At 33.5% G+C, this 22,855-nt stretch overlaps 1 protein-coding gene across 5 annotated transcripts in view; it reads left to right on the forward strand.

Annotated features, from left to right (window-relative positions):
- The window catches only part of LOC136043803 (girdin-like), a 161,902-nt gene extending 139,290 nt beyond the window's left edge, over nucleotides 1-22,612 (forward strand). For 3 of the 5 annotated variants that reach the window (XM_065728725.1, XM_065728733.1, XM_065728739.1), the window contains 4 exons: nucleotides 4,768-4,879; nucleotides 12,849-13,022; nucleotides 15,066-15,223; nucleotides 22,257-22,612. In XM_065728725.1, coding sequence (XP_065584797.1) covers nucleotides 4,768-4,879; nucleotides 12,849-13,022; nucleotides 15,066-15,223; nucleotides 22,257-22,380 — 568 coding nt within the window. In that variant the 3' untranslated portion in view covers nucleotides 22,381-22,612. Of the gene's footprint in view, nucleotides 1-2,826; nucleotides 2,932-4,767; nucleotides 4,880-12,848; nucleotides 13,023-15,065; nucleotides 15,224-16,373; nucleotides 16,492-22,256 lie in introns of those variants that run through there. The other 2 variants (XR_010621735.1, XR_010621737.1) reach the window with 2 other exon arrangements.
- The last annotated feature ends 243 nt before the right edge of the window (nucleotides 22,613-22,855 follow it).

The following is a 22,855-nucleotide window of genomic DNA, read 5'->3' on the forward strand; positions in this document are numbered from 1 at the left end:
CGTTTGGCTTTTCTCTAATTTTTCTTTGCCGTTTTTTTTTCTTTTTTTTAGTGTTGTCGAGGAATGACACGTGTGTATTCTCCCCTTTCTTACAGGTTATGAAGTCTTAGTGGGGGAGAATAGTGTCATTTATTCAATTTTTGCTCATTTCTTTATCTTTATAACGTAATACAACGTAATACTCTTACGTAAACACTTCAAACGTACAATTCAATATACTCTAACTTTTATTGATGAGCACTGTGTTGTTTGGGGTATAAATGAGAAATAATTAGTTATAATTTTACGAGTCGCTGACTATGGTTTCTATTTTAGTAGCTCATAATTGTGTTTGGTAGTTGTTGAGCTAGTAACAGAAACATTTTTGTCCTAATCATGGCTGATATCCCAAGTGGTCAATATCTCCCGATTCACTACCTTCATTGGAGCAATTAACTGACCAAAATAAGTTTTCATAATCAGTCCCCCACTCAACATTTTACACTATAGTAGAGAAAAGATCAGTCGAATGATTAGTATTCCATCATTCTTTCACAGAAAGTGGGTGGTCCTTCTTTGAGAGTCACGAAGTTTTAAAATTAATCAGTTATGTATTATTTTCTTAATCTTTGCATAGATGTATAGGTGTCATTACTTTTCTGTGATTGGAGGATGAGACAGAAATCTCGTGGAGTTCTTTTAAATGTGAATCAATTCTACCGATTATTATAGTAAGTTTCCTGTCGCGGTTGTACAAACAGTTTTAAACCTTTGACTACAAAGGGTTTCCTTGTTTTCACATATTGAACTTAAACATTTTGGAAGTGCCGATTAATTCAGATATATTTCGGCAAAGAATATAAGATCAATGAAAGACGTTTGAAAGAAAAAGGTTTAAAATGTCTTATATATAGTGCCGAAAAAAGCTAGGCTTAGGAAATAAATTCTGTAAAATCAGATGGGGGGGGCTCTCAAAATTTAATCATTGGGTAAAGAAACATCCGAATGATCATCTTCATTTGTTATCTCAATTCTAAGTTTTATTTCATATCCGCAAGGTATAATTTAATCATTACTTTGTTGAGTAATTAGTAATTTACTTTAGGTTTTGCTTGATATTACTTAAATAGATCTGGAACCTTACTTCATCAAAATGTCCATTGCTTAAAATTATGGTTTCTTAAAATTCTCTACTAGGGTTCTGAGGTAGTCTGAGGTAATAAAACTTATTTATTAGTGGAAATTCTACACACAACTATACCTAGATATGACTTAAAATTGGCACAGGCGCATAGAATCTGATATTTGGATCATTATGGGCTCAGCTAAACCGTTATGTGCAGGAAAAAATCGGTAATAATTCATTTTACATATACGCATGGAAGGGAGCAAGGTTATATTCACCATCTCCTTGGAACTTTGTTACTGACTGGTAACAATGGATGGTTCAGTAGCAAAAGGCTCAGTACACTAGTAATTGTCACGTATGAATGAGGTACAAAGCGGAAGGGATGAATGAGCTGAAGGGATAAATCTGAAAAAAGTTGGCATAGAACTTCATATAGCACTAATTTTTTTTTTTTGGACGCTGATTTTAGTCTTCAGAATAATTCTAAGCACTTATATTTTCTTCTAAATGGGGGGGGGGGGTCGTATATTTTTTATTGACATCCAACAGAATTGGTCCTCAAAACTCATTCACATTTGGTTTAAAGTAAGAGTAAGTATCCTAGTTTTGTCCTTTGTGAGTTTGTACCTCATACATCCTATGCTTGGCTTTTGGACCCCCCTAAATTCTTGTTGCCAGGAAATTTACAAGAAGCTGTTACTGAATCTTAACGAAACTTGATGGGAAGTAAAAGCTTGTGTACTAGTTGTGCTTTTTGGGGACTAGGAACAGTCTAAACTTCATAGGAAAGAGACAGAAAATTGCAGCTGGATTATTGTCTCGTGGACTTCATATTTGGACGATCCCTACTGAAAATAGTCAAAAGAGCAGGTTTCATGATCAGTCTTATGTGGGGTACATAGCAAGAAGGATTTTTGGATCTCTCCCAAACTTGGCGAGGCATAGTGCTTAGTTACTCAGTTTTTTCTCGTAAGAATTTGTCAACTCCGGATCAAAGTTATGTGGGGTAAGAATATCCCTAAATGTTTTAGGGATAAATTTTGGTCATTATGGTATTTACTGAAAAGATATCAACCAATCTTCGTCAAAAATAATAGTTGATGTCCCAGTTAAACCTTCTCAGAGTCTCAGTTCGATTGGATCTCATTGGGAAAGAGGAAAAAGGAAGAGGCTGTCAATATCTCTGTCGTAAACGTATCTACCAGAAGAAGACGTCATATCCAATCAAACTTGGTAGTATGTAAGAGTTAGGTTCAAGGTAGTGCCTCTGTGTGGTATGAACCATATGCAACTTGTTCGCCAGAGGATTATCACAATTTCTTTATAAGCCTTGACCAGCTGAATTCCTTCAACAAAGTCTACCCAACAGGTATGGCTCTGGTCTTGGGTTTTCATACTCGATGCCTCTATGAGGGATCAGCTCCATTCTTCCCACTCCTGTCCTTCAAAATGGTATATTGACTTTCAATCAAATAAAATAGCGATTAGTATCCAGGAATAGTGTGGTGCCTTCAGAGGGTTTGATCCGAATCCAACAGAAACTGTTGTATGTGTTGCTCTGCAGTTGTAACTGACGAGTCAAGGCTGCTGCAAGACTCCACGAGCTTTCGGCACCAGAGGCTTCGTTTTATTTATATTTTAATTAGCTGGTTACTATATTCATAACGCAGGAATATTTTGATTTCATCAAGCAATATTCTAGTTGAGTCTTTTTCTAGACCCAGGCTGTACACTTTATCTCGTTTTGCTGGTTCGATCAAATCGGCAATGGACTCATTTTCACCTGAGATGTTCCTTTGATTTCGTCTTCGTTTTTGTGCAAAGTAAGAGGCATGATGACCTAACCCCCCGCATGGCAATCTAATTCGTATTTCTTAAATACTAAATGTTTTCCATTTCTGCTTTATGCCATTTCCTACACCTACTATCATCAAAACGTAAATATGTTTGATTAATATATTTGAGAAAATTATATTAAGATGGTTTCCTAATTATATGTAATTTTTAAGGCATGGTTCTGATTAAATGTATTTTGCATGGAATTGTTCAATTTTATGTGCCTTAAAGATATTTTAAATGTTTTTTTCATGAACAATTATTATCTTATGATCTCGAAATGTCTCAAGTGTATGTACAAACGCAAATACATTAATAAAACGTATTTGAAATGCTTATAGGCTAAATAAAACGTATTTGATAGTGCTTATAGGCCAAATAGACCAAGTTAATCTAATAGTCGTCTGGCAGAAGGAATGTCTATTTTTTTTTATATTCGCTTATATGCTTCAGAACCAAGAATGTCCATAAGCACATTTTAGTATGGAATCAGTCAAATTGATAGTGCTTTTAGAATAATCATTATGAGCTAAGTCGAGGTGACTTGGGCCGTTCTATGGATGAAGAATGACAGCTTGTCAAAGATTGTCCTTTTTGGCCAACCGTCTAGGCCTAAACGGAAAAACAAGTTGTCCACGGCTGGGTTGGAATAAGTCATAAAGAAAGATTTAAGAGAAAAGGGAACTTCCTGAGAGGGTGTGGAGAGGGAGGCTTTGAATGGGATGTAGGAGAGCCATGTATAGCTGTGTTGGCCTCAGGCGGCTTGGTGTTGTAGTGAGTTGTTAGTAGTAGTAATAGTACTATGGGATAGAGGTCGTTCTTCAATAGGTTGCATATGCCGCTACAACCATAAAATCACATAAAAGTGTCAGTGGTTTTACGATAAGAACTATTAAAAAAATTGACTTAGTCCAATTGACAAATTTGACAGGAACGAATTTCATGCTTATCAGATATTTTCAAAAAACTGTTCGCTAACCTGTTTTTAAAGGGAGGATAAGTAGGGATATATAGATCAGCAGGATCAAACTGTGACCGAACATATATTGGCCTACTGATCCTCCCTTTGAAAACCGTTTAGAAAACTATTTTTTGGCAAATATCCGAGAAATCTCAAAATACCATATATGACGTTTAGGTCGGATATTTACATTATAAGAAAAGAATTCATGAGCCGTTGTTCAAGTTGTTTAAGTTGCCTACTGTCTACTCTATATTATATACTTCACAGTAGACTATAAGACTTATTGGTTATCATCGGCATGATCATTTTATGGTAAAAGCCAAAAGCTGGCAGTAAGAAACGAAACAAAAGTTAATTACAGTGGCGTCCCTTGTTAGGAAGAGGGACGAAAATGGGCACGTTTCCCCTTAGATTTTATTCTTCCCCCTACAAGGTTACCTTTTAAATTTTCATCAATTGTTGATAGACGTGTTTCAATGTTTTTGTAAAAGGAGACTAGGTATTTGTTTGTTTTTTTTTCAGCTATTATGCAACCTAGTTCAGCTTATTAGAACCCAATTCATGAATGCACTTAAAAATATTGAGTTTTTGCTATGGAAATTCGGTGCTGAATTTTTTCTGTTGAAGTATTCAGGTTGAAAATATAGTGAAGCCGTATTGGTTGAATGCTTATCTTAATTGTAGACGTAAAACCTGATTATTTGCTTCGTTGTATCATTTTCAGAATATTTTGCAGAAAATAAGCTCTTCGACCATTCAGATATTAACATTCCGGAATTATATCGATAATTTGTCTTTTTATGATTTGTCTTTTTTTTATTAATAATTTGTCTTTTTTGTCCGTAATTTCTATTTTTAGGTATCTTTTATCGTCTGACCAATCCACTTCTACTTCTGACAATTCCTCAAAGTCTTCCATAAATTTAGAAATGAAAACACATGATAGAGACAACAAGAAATTGCTACAACAGGTCTGTATCTACTTTGGACTTTCTGTATCTGTATCGTTGTTTTTTTTCTGTTTTAGTATCTGCACAGGAGAATTCCCCAAATGCTCCCCCCTAAAAATAGAAACTCGGAAAAATAGAAACAACAAAAATTGCTTCTACAGCCTTGGATTTTCTTTGTAATGTTTTTTCTTCCCCTGTTTTTCGTTTTTATTTTGATTCTTATTTTACACTTTTCAAGGATCTTATTACCTAAAGGTAAATCCAATGAGATTTTACTAAAACTAAGATTAAACAAATCCCATACTCTACAATTATCTGGCCACATTTAGTCTTGTTTTACTTGGTTTCAGAAAGTCTTATTTTTCTCAATTTTCAAGATATCCCTCTTTCGAACACACCTTGTAGATTCACGCCTCTTAATTAGTGGAATTGCTTGCTTCAATTGATAAATATATGTAAAAAAAAAAAAGTGTAATAACGTAGATTTGACGAATTGACACGATTAATAACGAACTAATCAAACAGTTCGTGGTAACGAACTGTAGTAAGGAGCGATCCGGCTTAATAGTAACCAAAACTCTAAAAAATTGAATTTTGATATCAATAGCTACATCAAAAGAATCGCATTTTAATGCTTATTTTAAATATATAAGTTTCATCAAGTTTAGTCTTAGCCATCAAAAGTTACGAGCCTGAGAAAATTAGCCTTATTTAGGAAAATAGGGGGAAACACCCTCTAAAAGCCGTAGGATCTTAACGAAAATGACACCATCAGATTCAGCGTATCAGAGAACCCTACTATAGAAGTTTCAAGCTCCTATCTACAAAAATGTGGAATTTTGCATTTTTTGCCAGAAGACAAATCACGGGTGCGTGTTTATTTGTTTTTTTTTTTTTTTTTTTTTTTTTTTTTTCCCAGGGGTCATCGTATCGACCAAGTGGTCCTAGAATGTCGCAAGAGGGCTCACTCTAACGGAAATGAAAAGTTCTAGTGCCCTTTTTAAGTGACCAAAAAAATTGGAGGGCATCTAGGCCCCCTCCCACGCTCATTTTTTCCCAAAGTCAACGGATCAAAATTTTGAGATAGCCATTTTGTTTAGCATAGTCGAAAATCATAATAACTATATTTTTGGGGATGACTTACTCCCCCACAGTCCCTGGGGGAGGGGTTGCAAGTTACAAACTTCAACCAGTGTTTACATATAATAATGGTTATTGGGAAGTGTACAGACGTTTTCAGGGGGGATTTTTTTGGTTTTGGGGGTAGGGTTGAGGGAGGGGGCTATGTGGGAGGATATTTCCTTGGAGAAATATGCCATGGGGGGAAAAATTCAATGAAAAGGGCGCAGGACGAATCTGGTCACGTTAGAAAAAAACGTCAAATTAAGAGTTTAATATACAATGCTGGGTGTTCGGAGCCTCTCTATTATGGAGTATAATTCGAAAATAACACAACTATACGAGCGATAAAACATATATACCACAACCATAACTCAACTAACGAAAGAACTGCTAAGAGATAACACAACTATAAAGCGAAAACAGGTGAAAACTAACGGGAAAATAAACGAACTAAGAGGTGGAAGGGGCCCAGAGAAAAAATATAATCCTTTTTCAATTTTGAGCCTAACTTCCGCAAAGGAGTAATAATGTCAGAAGCCCCGAAATACCGAATTATTTTCTTTTCAAACAGTTCGTGGTAAGGAACTGTAGTAAGGGGCGACCCGGCTCAATAGTAAACGGAACTCCAAAAAACGGAATTTTGATGCTAAAAGATACATCAAAAGAATTGAATTTTTACGCTGATTCTAAATATATAAGTTTACCCTACTATAGAAGTTTCAAGCTCCTATCTACAAATACCGAATTATTTTCTTTTCAAACAGTTCGTGGTAAGGAACTGTAGTAAGGGGCGACCCGGCTCAATAGTAAACGGAACTCCAAAAAACGGAATTTTGATGCTAAAAGATACATCAAAAGAATTGAATTTTTACGCTGATTCTAAATATATAACTTAACCCTACTATAGAAGTTTCAAGCTCCTATCTACAAGCCTGAGAAAATTTGCCCTATTTTGGAAAAAGGGGGAAACATCCCCTAAAAGTCATAGAATCTTAACGAAAATCACACTATCGCATTTGGTATATCAGAGGACTCTATAGCAAAAATTTCAAGCTCCTATCTAAAAAATGTGGAATTTTGTATTTTTTGCCAGAAGACAAATCACGGGTGCGTGTTTATTTGTTTGTTTGTTTTTTTTTGTTTTGTTTTCCCAGGGGTCACCTTATCGACCAAGTGGTCCTTGAATGTCGCGAGAGGGCTCATTCTAACGGAAATGAAAAGTTCTAGTGCCCTTTTTAAGTGACCAAAAAAATTGGAGGGCAAATAAGCCCCCTCCCATGCTCATTTTTTCCAAAAGTCAACAGATTAAAGTTTTAAGATAGCCATTTTGTTCAACATAGTCGAAAACCATAATAACTATGTCTTTTGGAAATGACTTACTCCTCCACGATCCCTGAGGGAGGGGCTGCAAGTTACAAACTTTGACCAGTGTTTACATATAGTAATGGTTATTGGGAAGTGTACAGACGTTTTCAGGGGAATTTTTTGGTTTGGGGGGTGGGGTTGATGGGAGAGGGCTGAACATGGGAGAGGGAGAAACATGAAAACGTTTTTTCAAATGAAAGTAAGGAATAGCATTGAAATTTAAAACGAACAGAGATTATTACGCATATGAGGGGTTCTAAAAATACTTTAGCGTAAAGAGCGAGTTATTTAGGAGGAGATAAATACCTCGCTCTTTATGCTAAAATATTTTTAGTGATTTCAACTATTTATTCTACGGCCTTTTTGATTCAGGGGTCATTCTTAAAGAATTGGGACAAAACTTACGATTTAGTGTAAAGAGCGAGGTATTAACGAGGGTACAAACCCCCTCGTACACATAATAAAAATATAAGAATATAAAAGTTTGTTACGTAAGTTAATTCTTAAGGTACGTATATTTTTTACTAATAAAAACGTTCGTTGAATATTAAAAGTTCTAGTAGCCTTTTTAAGTAACCGAAAAATTGGAGGGCAGCTAGGCCTCCTTCCCCACCCCTTATTTCTCAAAATCGTCTGATCAAAACTAAGAGAAAGCCATTTAGCCAAAAAAAAATTAATATACTAATTTCATTTCAATAATTTATGTGCGGAGAGCCAAAATCAAACATGCATTAATTCAAAAACGTTCAGAAATTAAATAAAAAAAAAACTAGTTTTTTGTACTGAAAGTAAGGAGCGACATTAAAACTTAAAACGAACAGAAATTACTCCGTATATGAAATGGGTTGTCCCCTCCGCAGTCCCTCGCTCTTTACGCTAAAGTTTTTAATTGTTTTAAAAAGTAGAATTGTGGCAAAGAGTCAAACTTTAGCGTAAAGAGCGAGGGACTGCGGAGGGGACAACCCATTTCATATACGGAGTAATTTCTGTTCGTTTTAAGTTTTAATGTCGCTCCTTACTTTCAGTACAAAAAACTAGTTTTTTTTTTTATTTAATAACGATTAGGAGCACATCGATCTATTTTTGCTATTTAAGCAACACACGGTTACAGGACTAAAATGGCTTTTGAACTTTGAAGCAGAAGAAAGGGTAGTCTCTAATAATTTTTTTTAAGCCTCGATGATATTGGCTACAAAAGCATACTTTGAAAAAAAGTTACGATTAATGGATCATCTCATTAGTGAATATTAGTATTAATTAAACAGGAAAAAGACGAGGTTACTATATATATATATATATATATATATATATATATATATATATATATATATATATATATATATATATATATATATATATATATATATATATATATTTCCAAGACTAAAATGGCTATTGGTTTGGAAGCAGAAGAAGGCCTGGTCACAAATAATTATCTTGTCCCATTTCTAGCATAATCTTCGAAAGGTGTAGAATTCTTAAGAACCTTATAACATCAATTAAGACGGATATTAAGATGGATAGTCATCACTTTGGCAAACAAAACAATATTTGCCAAAATATAGATTTTTTTTTAAGTTTTATATCAGTGATTCACAATTTCTTTGGATTGACCAGTTTTTAAAACTAAAATTTCGTAAACTGGAAAAAAACAAATGGTACAAAAGAACCAACATATGTATTTTTCATGATTAAAGTATTCAATTAATTCACTTGTTTCTCATTGATTTTTTTTTACCTAAAACATAAGTTTGACAGTTTAATTTTGACTAATTTTGTTCTACTATTTTATGAAAGACAATCATTTAATTCGTTTGATATTTCTTTCAACCGATTCTCTTTTTTACGTAAACCATAAGTTTAACTGTTTCTGAACATTCTATAACTTTATTTACTGTCAATCTTTATTATATTCAAATTACATATTTGTTTTATTTAGGATTAAATGGACTTTTAGCTGTAGCCTACTTAAAATTAACCCGGAGTTCAAAGTGCAAAAAAAAATCGTTTTTTATTAAAATTACGAAAAGTTATAAAATGATTGGTCAAATCGATATCGAAATTCTGCTGCAAAATGTCGAATATCCAATTCTGATTTCGAAGTAATTACTTAGTAGAATAATTACTTTTTATTCTTCATAGATTGTAGTGACATTATTTTATGAGAATTGATTTTACGATTTCAAATTTTTTGCTGGTTATTTCTTCTTCTTTCTCTTGTTTTTACACATCCTCTACATTTTTGTGCCCCCTAAATTATTAAAGGTACTTTTTTGTTGTATTCTTATCGAAAATCTGCTTTGTTTGGTATTTTCACTGAATAAATTTTAAACAATTGCCCCTCCCCTCTTTCGAAACATACATTTTGACACCCCCCCCCCCCCTAATGAAGAGAAATTCCAGAAATGAAGAATAATGTGACTGGCTTGTAAAAATACGTCACAAGATTAAAGCACACTTTTTAACATTGAAGTTAAAACCGAAAAAAAAACGATTTTTTTTTTTTTTTGACAAATTGTCTTACTTTAACATTCATAGAAGAAAATATATAGTATTATATGGTTGCTATGAACAAAATACAATTAAAAAAAACTATATGCCTCGTTAATAGCTCTAGGATACAGTACATGTAGAATAAAAAAACAAAAACAGATGACCCCCCCCCCAATGAAGAGAAATTCCAGAAATGAAGAATAATGTGATTGGTTTGAACTCAAATGACAATAAATCTGTGGAGAAGAGACTAGACCAAAAAAAAAAAAAAAAAAAAAAAAGAAAAAAAAAAAAAAAAAAAACATAATTTGCAGAGAGAAATTGTGATCAAAAATGCTTAAGAGACAATCTAATTACAGAAATACCCTCTACACATAGGTGATACATATCTTAAATGTACTGCAACCGAAGTCAACTATAGACATAATGCTGCTAACATATCACTGTTGCCCCAAGCCAATTAGCCGCCTGGGGCCCCTCCTGCTGCACGCGTTCCCTTTCTACACCGTCTGTTTTAAGATTTACTCTTCACCCCCTCCCCACAGAATGTTCCAACCTCAGTTAAATCCTTCCTGACGACCTGTTCTCATTACATTTTGTACGACCTGATTTTATTTTGGCCTAAGATGGATGCCAATGAATCCTAAAAGGACAGCCAGTAAAATAGCTTCGTCTGTAAAACTTGCTTAGTCACCCTAACCTTCGTTCACTATAACCCTATAAATTGGGATCGAACCACATTTCTCTTATAGCTTATCATTTGATATACGGTCATTCAAACGAGTATCCCCTTGGAAAACTTGTCAAACGAGTATCCCCTTTTGAGGTGCCCACGTTTCAAAAACCATACTTGACCGCTGTTACTAATGAGGCTTCTAATGTTCTAATATAGATTGGAAGACCTATCTTCCTATTCTTCCTTACGTTTTTGATTATGAAAAATGTCCTCCGCATTGGCAATTCTATTTTCTACGTCTTTACTTCATCCACCTTCTTTACTAATTATACTACCCAAATAGATGAGACATTCCACTTAATCTATTTTCTCATTGTCCTCATTTGTTACTAGTCTAAGCGACTTAATCTCCTTAAAAATGAATTTTCAAACCTGTTCTTGCACCTGACCTCTCTAAGCCTCAAAAAATTCATTTATTTTGCTGAGATTCTATTCTAGGATACTAAAATCGTCTGTATAATCTATCTAGGAGAATATTACCTTCCCATTTGGTTTAAAGTTTTCGCATAGCCTTTGCCGTGTTCCTTAAGACTAAGTACATTTTAAAATAATCCATATAAACAAGAATAGGACACAATCTTCCTTAACCTCTAATCCCCCACTAAAACCAACTACTTATTTCCCTTCCCATGTTAACTGCAGCTATATTGTACATAGATCTTATCATTTTAATGGGATTGCCTGGTATATAATAAAAGGATAAGACCTTCACGAAAGCTTTTCTATTTTAATGTGTAAAACTGGTGAGTGAAGGGGTCTGATAATTCAAACGTCTCTCAGTTTTGTATGTAAGAATGAAAATTTGATATATGCGTTGTTTCTCCTTCGTAAAACCACTCTGTCCTTCTGTTAAAACTTTATTATTAGCATCATAATGCTAAGCAATTTAGTTCCTACAGAAATCTAGCTAATGCCTCTGTAATTACTACACTCACTGTTATCGCCTTTCTTGTAAGGGGGTCTCATTAAAGTTTTCCTCAAAATACAAAGTACTTCCTCTTCTTTTAAGTCGTCTTGATTATCTTCAGTTATTTATGTTTAATTTTGCTGTCACCATATATTAAAAAGTCTTTTACCCCACTATCACCATCTTAGGGCTTATTATTACTTAATCCATTTAGTATAATCTTCTCTTTGCAATGAAATTTTTTGTTCACATCCAAATTACCAAATTGCAATCATCAGTTGCAATTTTATCATGGTTTTATACTTACGCAAAATGCCTTTTTCATCTCTCTTTAGACATAGCTGAAAATAATGATTTTTTGTATCGTTTGTAAAATTCGATAGTTCTGTTAATATTCTGTGAAACATTGACAACGTTTTGATCAACGAATAGCCTGTTTGATAAGAGAGTTTTTGTCGTGATCATTGAGTTTACAAGGTCTTGCGAGTTTGGGTGTTGGTTTCTGAGTGAAACAGGTTTTCAATCATCTTTTACTTCGCATGGAATGGAGAAGCACTATGTGCCACCGATGCCATCGGTAACTAATGTCTATTGTTATTTTCTAACAAATCGGTGTCATTTTTTTGGACATGAGTTGTAGCACATAAATATTGACAACGTTCCTTTGAATTTCTTCTCGTTTCCTTTCATTTTTTAAACTAACGGATTCTTTTCTCTTTTGAAAATAAACTTGCCAAGGGAAATTTCATAAGCACTGCGTCTCTCCCTCGAAAGCATAACGAATGAATGCTGTGGGTTTTTAGTTGCTGTGCTGTTGATTGAGGCATGCAGTGAATCCTCTTTAGCCAGAGGTTAGCTGCAATCAGATCTACTATTTAATGTGTCAATGGATGCAACTAGTATAGCCCTCTTGCTATTGTCGTCTGAACGTCTCTATTCAACGAATTGTTGTCTTCTTTGGTGGTTTTTTTTGCTGAATGGGGTATAAAGGGATTCTTCTTCAAAAGGAAGTTCCTAGAAATAAATTTTGCTTTCTATTGCATAAGTACATACAGCTAGTTTCGCCCTTCTTCATTCGGAGGCTGTAATCTAATTTAATAATACTGTAATCTAATTTAATAATAATTAATCTGGATTACGCTCCCCAACCGGTGCCACAAACCATACATCCAAACCAAATCTTCCAAGAGATTCTCTCTCTCTCTCTCTCTCTCTCTCTCTCTCTCTCTCTCTCTCTCTCTCTCTCTCTCTCTCTCTCTCTCTCTCTCTCTCTCTCTCTCTCTCTCTCTCTCTCTCTCTCTCGTTTTCCATCTCCCTCTCTCGCTCTCATCTATTGAAGAAACTTTATAAAAGCGTTCCTTTTACAGTGTTCCAAGTTAAGAGGAGACAGAGAAAAATTAAAAGTGACTATAAAGAGCTTAAATGAGAAAATTGCCAAACTGCAGGGTTCCCGGTGTCTTCTTTGCGATGATTCAATGGAGCATGAGTCTAATGCACACCTTCTAATGATTGCTGATCAGCCTTTGAATTTCAAAGAAATGGTGAGTCTCTTTACACATTTTCTGTTGATATTATTTCTGTTGCAGAGGTTTGACTTCATGAGCAGAGCCGGAATTCTACCTGTAGCCAGTAGCCGCATTCTAAACTACTAGAGGGGGGACGGTAACAAACAAAATAGCAAATCTTGTTTATGCCATTTTAGATAGTGCGGACTGACCCTGTATCTGAGCCAAATCTTTTATACTGTAGTCCGTCCGTGGTAAATCAAAAGGATTTTTTTTATTCTATTTTTTCAAACCGAGAAATTAATTCCTATCCCCCCCCCCCCAACTCGCTATTTTCCAGTCCCTTATCTAATATCTCGGAAGAATTTCGCTCTCGGAAGAATTGATTGCTTTGGGTTTATTTCTCAGTTTCCCGTTTATCAAAGTTTGGTGTCAAAACTGTCTTTGCTGTAATGTCGAAATTTTGAATACCATACTTGTACCAACAACCTTTCGTTATATCTTTGTTAGGGAGTGATAGGGAACTGTTAAACGGCCTCAAGAATATATGCTGTGAAACAGGAAGAAAAGGAATATCAAAATGTATGGTAAACAGGTCCTAAACTAGGGACATATTTTTAAAGAAGTCTTCTTATTTTGAGAACGTTTTCAGTGAAAGTTGTCAGGCACGGAGGAAATATTTGGAGAAGGGGGTAAATATACATGGTTATGTAAGTTTGTGTTTAATATGAGTTTGAAGAACCGCAAAGAAACGGGTGTTTGAAATATAGGAAATTAGTGAAAATACTAAGAATTTTGAGAGCTTGGGTATGGCTGGAAGGGAGCTTAAACCTGAAGAACCTGCATTCCCGTCCATCGTTTGTAGCTGAGCGGGAAAGCCCTACTTTCTCTAAACAAAACCATTGAACCGGCTTTCAGTTTTCTGAAAAGCTTTGAACTGTTTTTGATCTTCGGGGTGATTTGAATTCATTTTTTTTTTTCTTTTTTCTTATCTGAAATAGCATGTGTAGAAGAGAATATCCGAAACATAGTCCAACTAGGGGTCGAAAAAGTAATTTTACACCCATTATAGAAAAAAAACTAGAAAATGCAAGAAGCAAAGTGATTATTTGGAAGAGGAAAAATCTCAATGATAACGGTCGCTATTCACCAAGGATGGTAATTGATTTATAAATCTTACGTCAACAGTATTTTGGGCTCTACTGGGTTCACTGGAAGAACAACAATTGTTGTTCTTCCAGAGAAATACTTCTCCGAGAAATAAAATAAACCTTATCTCGACGACAATAAATTTCTCGACGTAATTACGACAATTAAATAGTTTAATCTAGTCTTACCGACACAGTCAAATGTGCATTGGTAGTTAATAGCAAATGATAGCTCCTGGAGACTAGGGTACTCTGATAAATTATGTTTGTAGGTTTTCTTTTTCTTTTCAAGTTTTGTTGGGAGCTTTAGAAACTCTAGGTTGGCATGCCTCTTCAAAAGAAAATAGACATGTATTTGAGTTACTCCCCCCGAGAGTCATAGTTATTGCCGTTTACTAAAACTCAAACGGAATGAAAAATATAGGTAGCTTTGTTCGCCTGCGAGTTCAGGGGACTTGTTGGTCACGTGACAATCCTATAACTTGGTCGCCCGCCTGAGACTTTGGCTCTCACGTTTTTATTCATTTTCACTAGATTTATAATGAAAAAATAAAACAATCATATATATATATACATATATATATATATATATATATATATATATATATATATATATATATATATATATATATATATATATATATATATAGTCTAAAATTTTGAGAGGTATGGCAAGACTTAAAAAAAAAGTGATTTCCAGAACCTGAAAAAAAAACTAATAAAAACAATGAAAATAAATAAGCATGAAAAGCTCAAAAAGACTGTAGACCATAATCTTGACCTGATTGACACTACTCAAAGGGCTGAGATACCCTTGAAGTGAAAATTCAGTAATGAGCTCGGAACGGCATCTCCAGACATCGTTTATATGGTGTTCTGGTTTAAGGGTATCCCCATCCATGTTGTCAATGTTGCTTTTTGTTGCTTTCAGGTTCTGACCTTTTTATCGCGTGCTCTGAAAGCTGAAAGTTCAGTGAAAGCACTTATTTATCAGAAGCGATACATGGAAAAAATTATTGAGGCACAAAGAGCTGAGGTTACTGTACGAAACATGTGTGAGTACTCGGATTCGACAAGGATACGGTTTAGGTGAGATTAACGTCTTTTAGAATTATTATAATGTTTAATATTTGTTATCACTATTAAAATTTAATATTTAATGTAATATATATTATCTGTGATGAATGTCAAAATGTAATTATGAAATACACATACAATAACAGGTATTGCATAATGCCATGACTATATCATATATGAAATTAGCAGCAATAAACATATCATACCCCCTTTCCCCCGTAAGGCTCTATGGCCGGTAATGCAGCGGGAAAGAACAAAAAAAGATATAAGAGTAAAAAAGGAGAACAATAAAAACACATACACGCGTACTCTAAGGCATATTGAAATCCTCCGAGGATTCAAATCCAACTAGCAAATTAGTCTACTTTCTCGTCAGCAACCTTGTTTTTCAACATTATATGATAAGTGTGTAATTCAAAATGACTATATGTAATGATCAGAAATTGCAAAAATCTAAAAAATGAAACAGATTGGAATTTGGCACATTTGAAATCACTTTGACCATATTGAAAGATACATAAACACAAATAATTTTTAGAGTTCGAAAAAAAAGCAAAAATGAGACAATCTTTGTTCAAATTTTTGCTGTTTCTTTTTCGGTTTTGGCTGCAATTTTTTTTTCGATATTATGAGAAAAGGGAACATTAAGCTCGAAATAAGATTTTTTTTTTCACTAAAATAAACAATTCACAACACTCGGTAAAAAACACAATTTTTTTATGTATATTCAGCTGCACAATACACGTATACTATACCATATAGTATTCTGTTGCTTAATATGCATTTTTTGGAATGAGATATGAAGGACGTGGATAAGGGAGGAAATAGAATAAATGATGGGCTATCAGTTTTCTCTTAGTATTTTTTTTTTACTACTTTATACCAAAATTTTTGCGGTATGAAAATTGCGGGCCAATTTGGATATCAATTCTGCTTTAAACTATGTTAAGTATCAATTTATTTTATTCTAATTAAGCATGTTATCTAGTATCTTTCTTTGAAATTAGAAGGGCTTAACAATTGCCTACTAATCTGTTGTTTCTTCTTTATCTTAATGATGATTTTAATTTTTCTACAAGTTTTATGCAAAGAGCTTAAAACTGCGATTTTTAAATGTATGTATAAATATTTATAAAATATTTATATGAATTTATTTTTAAAGGAGGATGAAATTCGTAATGTTTTCTACTTCGACTGATGAGGAATTAATTTAGAATTTAGCCTGTCTTTGACGACTGTGACAAATCTGTGACAAAAGGAATTTTTGGATACTTCTTAGGGTAAAAGCATCCCAAAATAGAACCTTTAAAAAAAAGTAAAAGATTTATTCATTTACTCTTTGCTAACTAAGAAACTAAAAAAGTATGCATGCAGAAATCGGCTTTTTGCATAGATTCAGATTTGAGTGTTTTCTTTTTTTTTGTTTTTTTTTTTGGGGGGGGGGCTTGGTGACGGGTCAATATTAATCGCTCATTCTATTAGGGCCTTAGAATAAATTCATAGAATACCCAATCATTACCTTCAAGATATTTTTTAGTTCTTTTTCTTTATTTTTTTATTTTTACAGAAATGAATTAAAAATGAACAGAGATTAAATAAATAAAAAACATGTGGAACTCTCGCAGCACCTAGAAAATATTAAATATATGAACTGGGAAATCGTCCCCCTTGTACCCAAATTATAGTAAAATACAGATATTAAAGTTATGCTACGTATTTATGTTTTATTATATTTTAAACGCGCATTTTATATTTTAAACAAACAATTTACGTCACATGTTTATTGCTTTTTTACCATCTTTCTTGTAGACGCTATTAACATCTGAAATTGATCTCATTTCCCCTTTTTTCTATAATGATTATGGTCTAAAGGTGAATTATTATAGAAAATATAAGAAGTTAAATTGCAGATTGTTTACCAGATTTAAGTTGGAGAATTTAAGATTTAAATTGGGAAATGACAGGTAAAGGCGCCAACAATATCTGAGCTTAAAAGTTGAGTCGAGGGGGGGGCTCAACTCAACTATGTCTTGAAACAGTATTCGATTACGGACTGATACTCCGTGGTTTAAGAGGGTGCATAAAATGAGAGTTAAAAGGAATAAAAAGATAAATAATATTTTAAACCCTTTCTACTGAAAATTATTTATACCCGTTTTTTTATTTTATATGGTACTAATATCTTTAAATGCTCATAACACCTTACTAACATCTGACAGGGAAGTATCTCTACTATCCTGTCTGCTTAATTTTTGGTAAGAAATACAAGAAGAGTTGATCTGCACATAGTTTAAGTTGTCATACGAGATATAATTTGGATAATATCTGGGAAAGGTAAAGCTGTCAGCAATATCTGAGCTGAAAACAAAAAGTGGCTCAAGACTGATTCAAATATATTTGGAGATAGCATTCAATTAAGATAGATATTTTGGTATAGATAGGTGTAGATATTCTCCTGATATTTGGAGAATATGTGGGAAAGGTAAAGTTATCAGCAATACCTGAGCTGAGAACAGAAAGTAGCTCAAGACTTTTTCAAATATGTTTGGAGACAGCATTCGATTAAGATAGGTTTTGTGATATGGATATTCTCCAGATATTTGGAGAATATCAAGGAAAGGTAAAGTTATCAGCAATACCTGAGCTGAGAACAAAAAGCAGCTCAAGACTGATTCAAATATATTTGGAGATAGCATTCAATTAAGATAGATATTGTGGTATAGATAGGTATAGGTATTCTCCTGATATTTGGAGAATATCTGGAAAAGGTAAAGTTATCAGCAATACCTGAGCTGAGAACAGAAAGTAGCTCAAGACTGATTCAAATATGTTTGGAGACGGCATTCGATTTAGATAGGTTTTGTGGTATAGATATTCTCCAGATATTTGGAGAATATCAGGGAAAGGTAAAGTTATCAGCAATGCCTGAGCTGAGAACAAAAAGCAGCTCAAGACTGATTCAAATATATTTGGAGATAGCATTCAATTAAGATAGGCATTGTGGTATAAATCGGTATAGGTATTCTCCTGATATTTGGAGAATATCTGGAAAAGGTAAAGTTATCAGCAATATCTGAGCTGAGAACAAAAAGTAGCTTAAGATTCAAATATGTTTGGAGATAGCATTCGATTAAGATAGGCATTGTGCGCTTGAAGAAAAAACACGTAAAATACTGTAAGGGACATAAAATTTAAATAATTTGTTTCAAATAATAAAATTATTTATGCCAGTTTTTAGTTTTGTTGCAGATTTTATTAATATTTACAGTTATTAGGAACACCTTCTTAATTTCTACATGTCTTAAAGTTACCTCATTATCATTAATAGATGCAAATAACATATTTTTTAATATGTTCCTATATTTATATTTTAACTATATTTAATATATATTTAATATGTTCCATATTTTTTCCTGAAAGGAAAGGACCTCCTCTATCCCGATTAATAGCCTCTAAAAGTGTAGAAAATGGCCTAAGAATGGAATCACAATTCGTTTAAGTTGTCATACTAGGTATAAATCACGAAATATCCGGGGAATGAATGGTAAAGTTGTCAGCAATATCTGAGCTAGAAAGGGGGATATCGAGGGTAAGTTAAATAATTCAATGAAAAATCCAAATGGATTTGACACGTATATGGAGCGCTTTGTCAGATTCAAACTTATTTACATCGCGATATAATAAAGAATAAGTTGAATGGAAAGGTTTTGTAAAAGGGATCCTATCTCAAATATGGATGAAAATAACACTTAATTAAGCTATGAAGCTGATAGGTTTGTGCGGCTTTTCAGAGAAAAAAGTGCGCAAAGTAGGAGTTAAAAGAAATAAAAACTGGGACATTTTAATATCGATAAATTAATTGAATAGATTATAAAAACATCTTAAAATGTCTAGATACCTGTTTTCTAGATGGAATAGATTATCTTACATTGAGATTCTACATTATCTAGAATTAACTAGATACCTAGTTCTAAAAGACGTAACTGATTTTTTTTTTTTTTTTTTTTTTTTTCACTGTATACTAGAGCATTATCAGCGTCGGTTGGAAAGCGTCCTTTTTATAAAGGGTAGAGGATGTGATGACCAAATTTTCACTTTTGGTTAATAATTGACAAGTCCCTGACTCCTCAGTTTTATCAAACACCTTTGTTCCTCAGTTTTGTAGATTATGAGCAAACGTTTGATTCTGTTTACAGAAGAGCTTTAGCAAAGATTTTTATCCTTGTATGGTGTACCAGACAAATACATTACAGTGATTTGCGCTATTCTATATACGAGAATTATTCTGCTGCAGTTAAGGGTGGAACTGAGGTTAGTAGCTGGTTTCGTATTAAATCAGTAGTTAAGCAGGGTTGTGTTCTTTCCTCCTTTATATGGATCATTTTGATGGACTTCGTCTTAAGGAATACAGGAAAAGTAATGGAAGAACACGGTATCAAATGGGGAGGAAAACTATCCTAGACTAAGATTATGCTGTTGATTGAAGTATCCTAGATGTTTAAATCATCGTAAAATAAAATGACTGCATCCTTAAGTCATCAAAATACAAAATGAATGAGTGTGAGCAAATAGAGGTTTTGCGAGTTCAGGGTGCTAGAATAGGTTTGAATATTAATCTTCAGAAGACTAAGTCGTTAAGGTTAGGAATAAGTGAAGATGAAAAGCTAACGTTGTGTAACGAAAAGATTGATCAGGTAGACAGCTTCACTTACCTTGGTAGTACTATTAATAAAGCCAGTGGGAGCAGTGAAAATTTTAAAAGTAGAATAGCCAGGGCTCAGGGTGTTTTTTCGCAGTTGAAAAAAGTTTGGAAGAATAGGAAGATAAGTCTGCAAGACAAAATTAGAATATTGGAAGGTACAGTGATGGCAGTTGTCAAATATGGCTCTGGAGAATGGGCAATCCGAAAAGCAGATGAAGATTTGCTAGATGTTTTACAGAAAAATTGACTGCGGATTGTTGTGGGTACTCGGCTGACTGACCATATTTCAAACAGTAGGCTTTACGAAAAGTTAGTTCAATACTCCTTTCTAAAGCTATAATGAGAGAAAGGCTGAGATGGCTAGGGCACGTTCTTTGGATGAAGGATGGCAGATTGCCGAAGATTTTCCTATTCAGTCAACCGTCTAAGGCTAAACCGAAAGCATGTCGTCCGCGGTCGGGGGTGTCAGAATGTCATAAAGGAAGAAAGGAAGATTTAAGGGAAACGGGAACTTCAAATAGGGAGGCTTTGCATATATTGGGCTAGAAGATGAGAGTCTGTAGCTGTGTTGGCCTCAGGTTGCTTGGCGCTGCATTTAGTTGTTAGTAGTAGTAGTAACAGTAGTTATTAGTGTCGATACTTCTTGTGAGAACATTGTATGGTTGGTAATTCCACATCTCCCAAACAAGTTTATCAATGAAAATTAAGAAAACTGCAATGGTTAAGAATTTTTAAAGTTATGGTTAATTATAGGGGCGTAGCTCCAGCATTTTATTTGTGGGGTGGGGCAAGAGGAGTCCATAGAGATTGTATTTTTGAAGTTTTGAGCAGTAGGCGTTACTTAAATATAAATAATATTGGAAAGTTCGTCCGGGTAGGTATGAGGTATCGTGGTGATTTTCTTAGATAATTAGTTTTAGTGTCTTTTCGGTTTGTGTTTTATTGCTGTATTTTTTCGCTTGTTTTGTGTATGTTACCGTGGCCCAATTTGGCTTTCGTGTGAATATATCTGTCTATCTATCGATATATCTATCTATCTGGATAGTCGAGGGGTATAGGCTATACAATGATTTTTTTTTCTCATAATTATTTTCTCCAAACGATGCCGTTGGTTAAATATACATCTAGTTTAGCTAGATTTGACTAGAGTATCTAGATGTCTTTAAACTTCTTAAGTAAACATCAGAAGAAATAAAATTCTTGAAATGAGGTTACATTGGAATTATCTGGAAAACACCTTAAAGTCTCTAGATGACTAGATGTCAGAACTAGAAGTCTATAATATTTGGCGAGGGTTTCTTTTGTATAAGTTTTGTGTCTTTTTCAATTTTTGTTTTCGGATGAACTATATCAATAAAAGGAAGAAAAACTAGGATATTCTAAAAGTCAAGCTAGAATTGTTTAATCAGCTAGTTTAACAGCCTAGTCATTGATTAATCAGCCAAGTCATCTGGAAAACACCTTAAAGTCTCTAGATGGCTAGATGTCAGAACTAGATAATTAGATGATTATAATTGTAACAATTATAGTTTAATAATTATAGATAAGTATTATAGATAATGAATATAGATAATTTAATTATAGATAATTAATATAGATTATAGATAATTATAATTATAATAATTATAGTTTAATAATTATAGATAAATATTATAGATAATTTCCAAAAATTTTATATATTAGTGTTTTTCCTAAACCTCTAAATGCTAGAAATAATTTGTATCATTTTGACTAGATTTGACCACATTTAGATACTTAGTTTTTAGATTTCTCGTCTTGATTTCGAGAGTAAAAATAACTCTGAAAATAAAACAGGAAAGTGAAAAAAATAAATAAAAATCTTGAAAAAAAGCTATCTTCAAATTACCTGGAAACATCTTGAAACGTGATGTCTAGAATATTTTAATATGGTTGCTTTTTATAAGAGTGCTGATTGATGGATAATTTCTTGTCTTTGAATGACGTTTATCAACCAAAATGAAGCAAAACTAAATAATTTAACGGTAAAAGATAAAAATTATGACTAGATTTGAATATTTCTGGGTAACTAGTGTGTAGTCATGGTTTTTTAGAGCAAAAATAGACATTGGAAAGCAAAAAAAAATTGAAATAATGGTATTTTGAAGTTAGCTGGGAACGTTTTGAAGTTAGATGCATAAAATATCTCTTGGTGTTGTACCCTCGGCAATTTAGTTGAATTTGAATTTTATTTGTAAAAAGAATTTTTAGTTTTAGTTTTTTTAGAGCAAAAATAAATATCATGAAATATTGGTATTTTAAAGTCAGCTGGAAACGTTTTGAAATAAGATGCCTTGAATATTTTAATATCTTTGTTTTTCGTAGGAGTGTTGCCTGGCTGGTAATTTCTTGTCTTCGAATGAAGTCCATTATCCGATTACGCACACTACGACTCGATAAACTCAAAAAAACGCTTTGTCTCAATGGAAACACAAATGGCGCTTCCTGATGCCGAAAATTAGGCTTTATTTATATAAGTTTTGGACTGTCAACCTCTGCCACGGATATATCAATACCTCGTATTTAAAGGTGTTTAGTGATGAAGTGAATTTTCTTTATTGTCTTTTTCCCCTCATTGATCGAATCTCTGTTCAGGATATTGATTTTGAAAATCAGTAATTGACAGAGAAGAGTAAGTCAGGTCATGGAGTTCAACCAATTATTTAAGAAAAAGGACCTGTGAAATATAATTTTGTAATGTGTGGATCTCTTGGATACATAAAAAGGATCTTGGAAACTTAATTCAACTTGTGGAGTTCAACCATAAGTATTTATAAAGAAGGACTTTTGACATACGATGTTATAATGTTTGGATCTCTGGGTGTTGTACCCTCGACATTTTAGTTGAAATTGAATTTTATTTAAAAAGACTTTTTTAGTTTTAGTTTTATTTAGTTTCATGAAGACAGTCATTGCCAAACTGA

Source organism: Artemia franciscana, chromosome 1 (genome assembly GCF_032884065.1).
Source record: "Artemia franciscana chromosome 1, ASM3288406v1, whole genome shotgun sequence".
In the NCBI taxonomy this organism is placed as follows: domain Eukaryota; kingdom Metazoa; phylum Arthropoda; class Branchiopoda; order Anostraca; family Artemiidae; genus Artemia; species Artemia franciscana.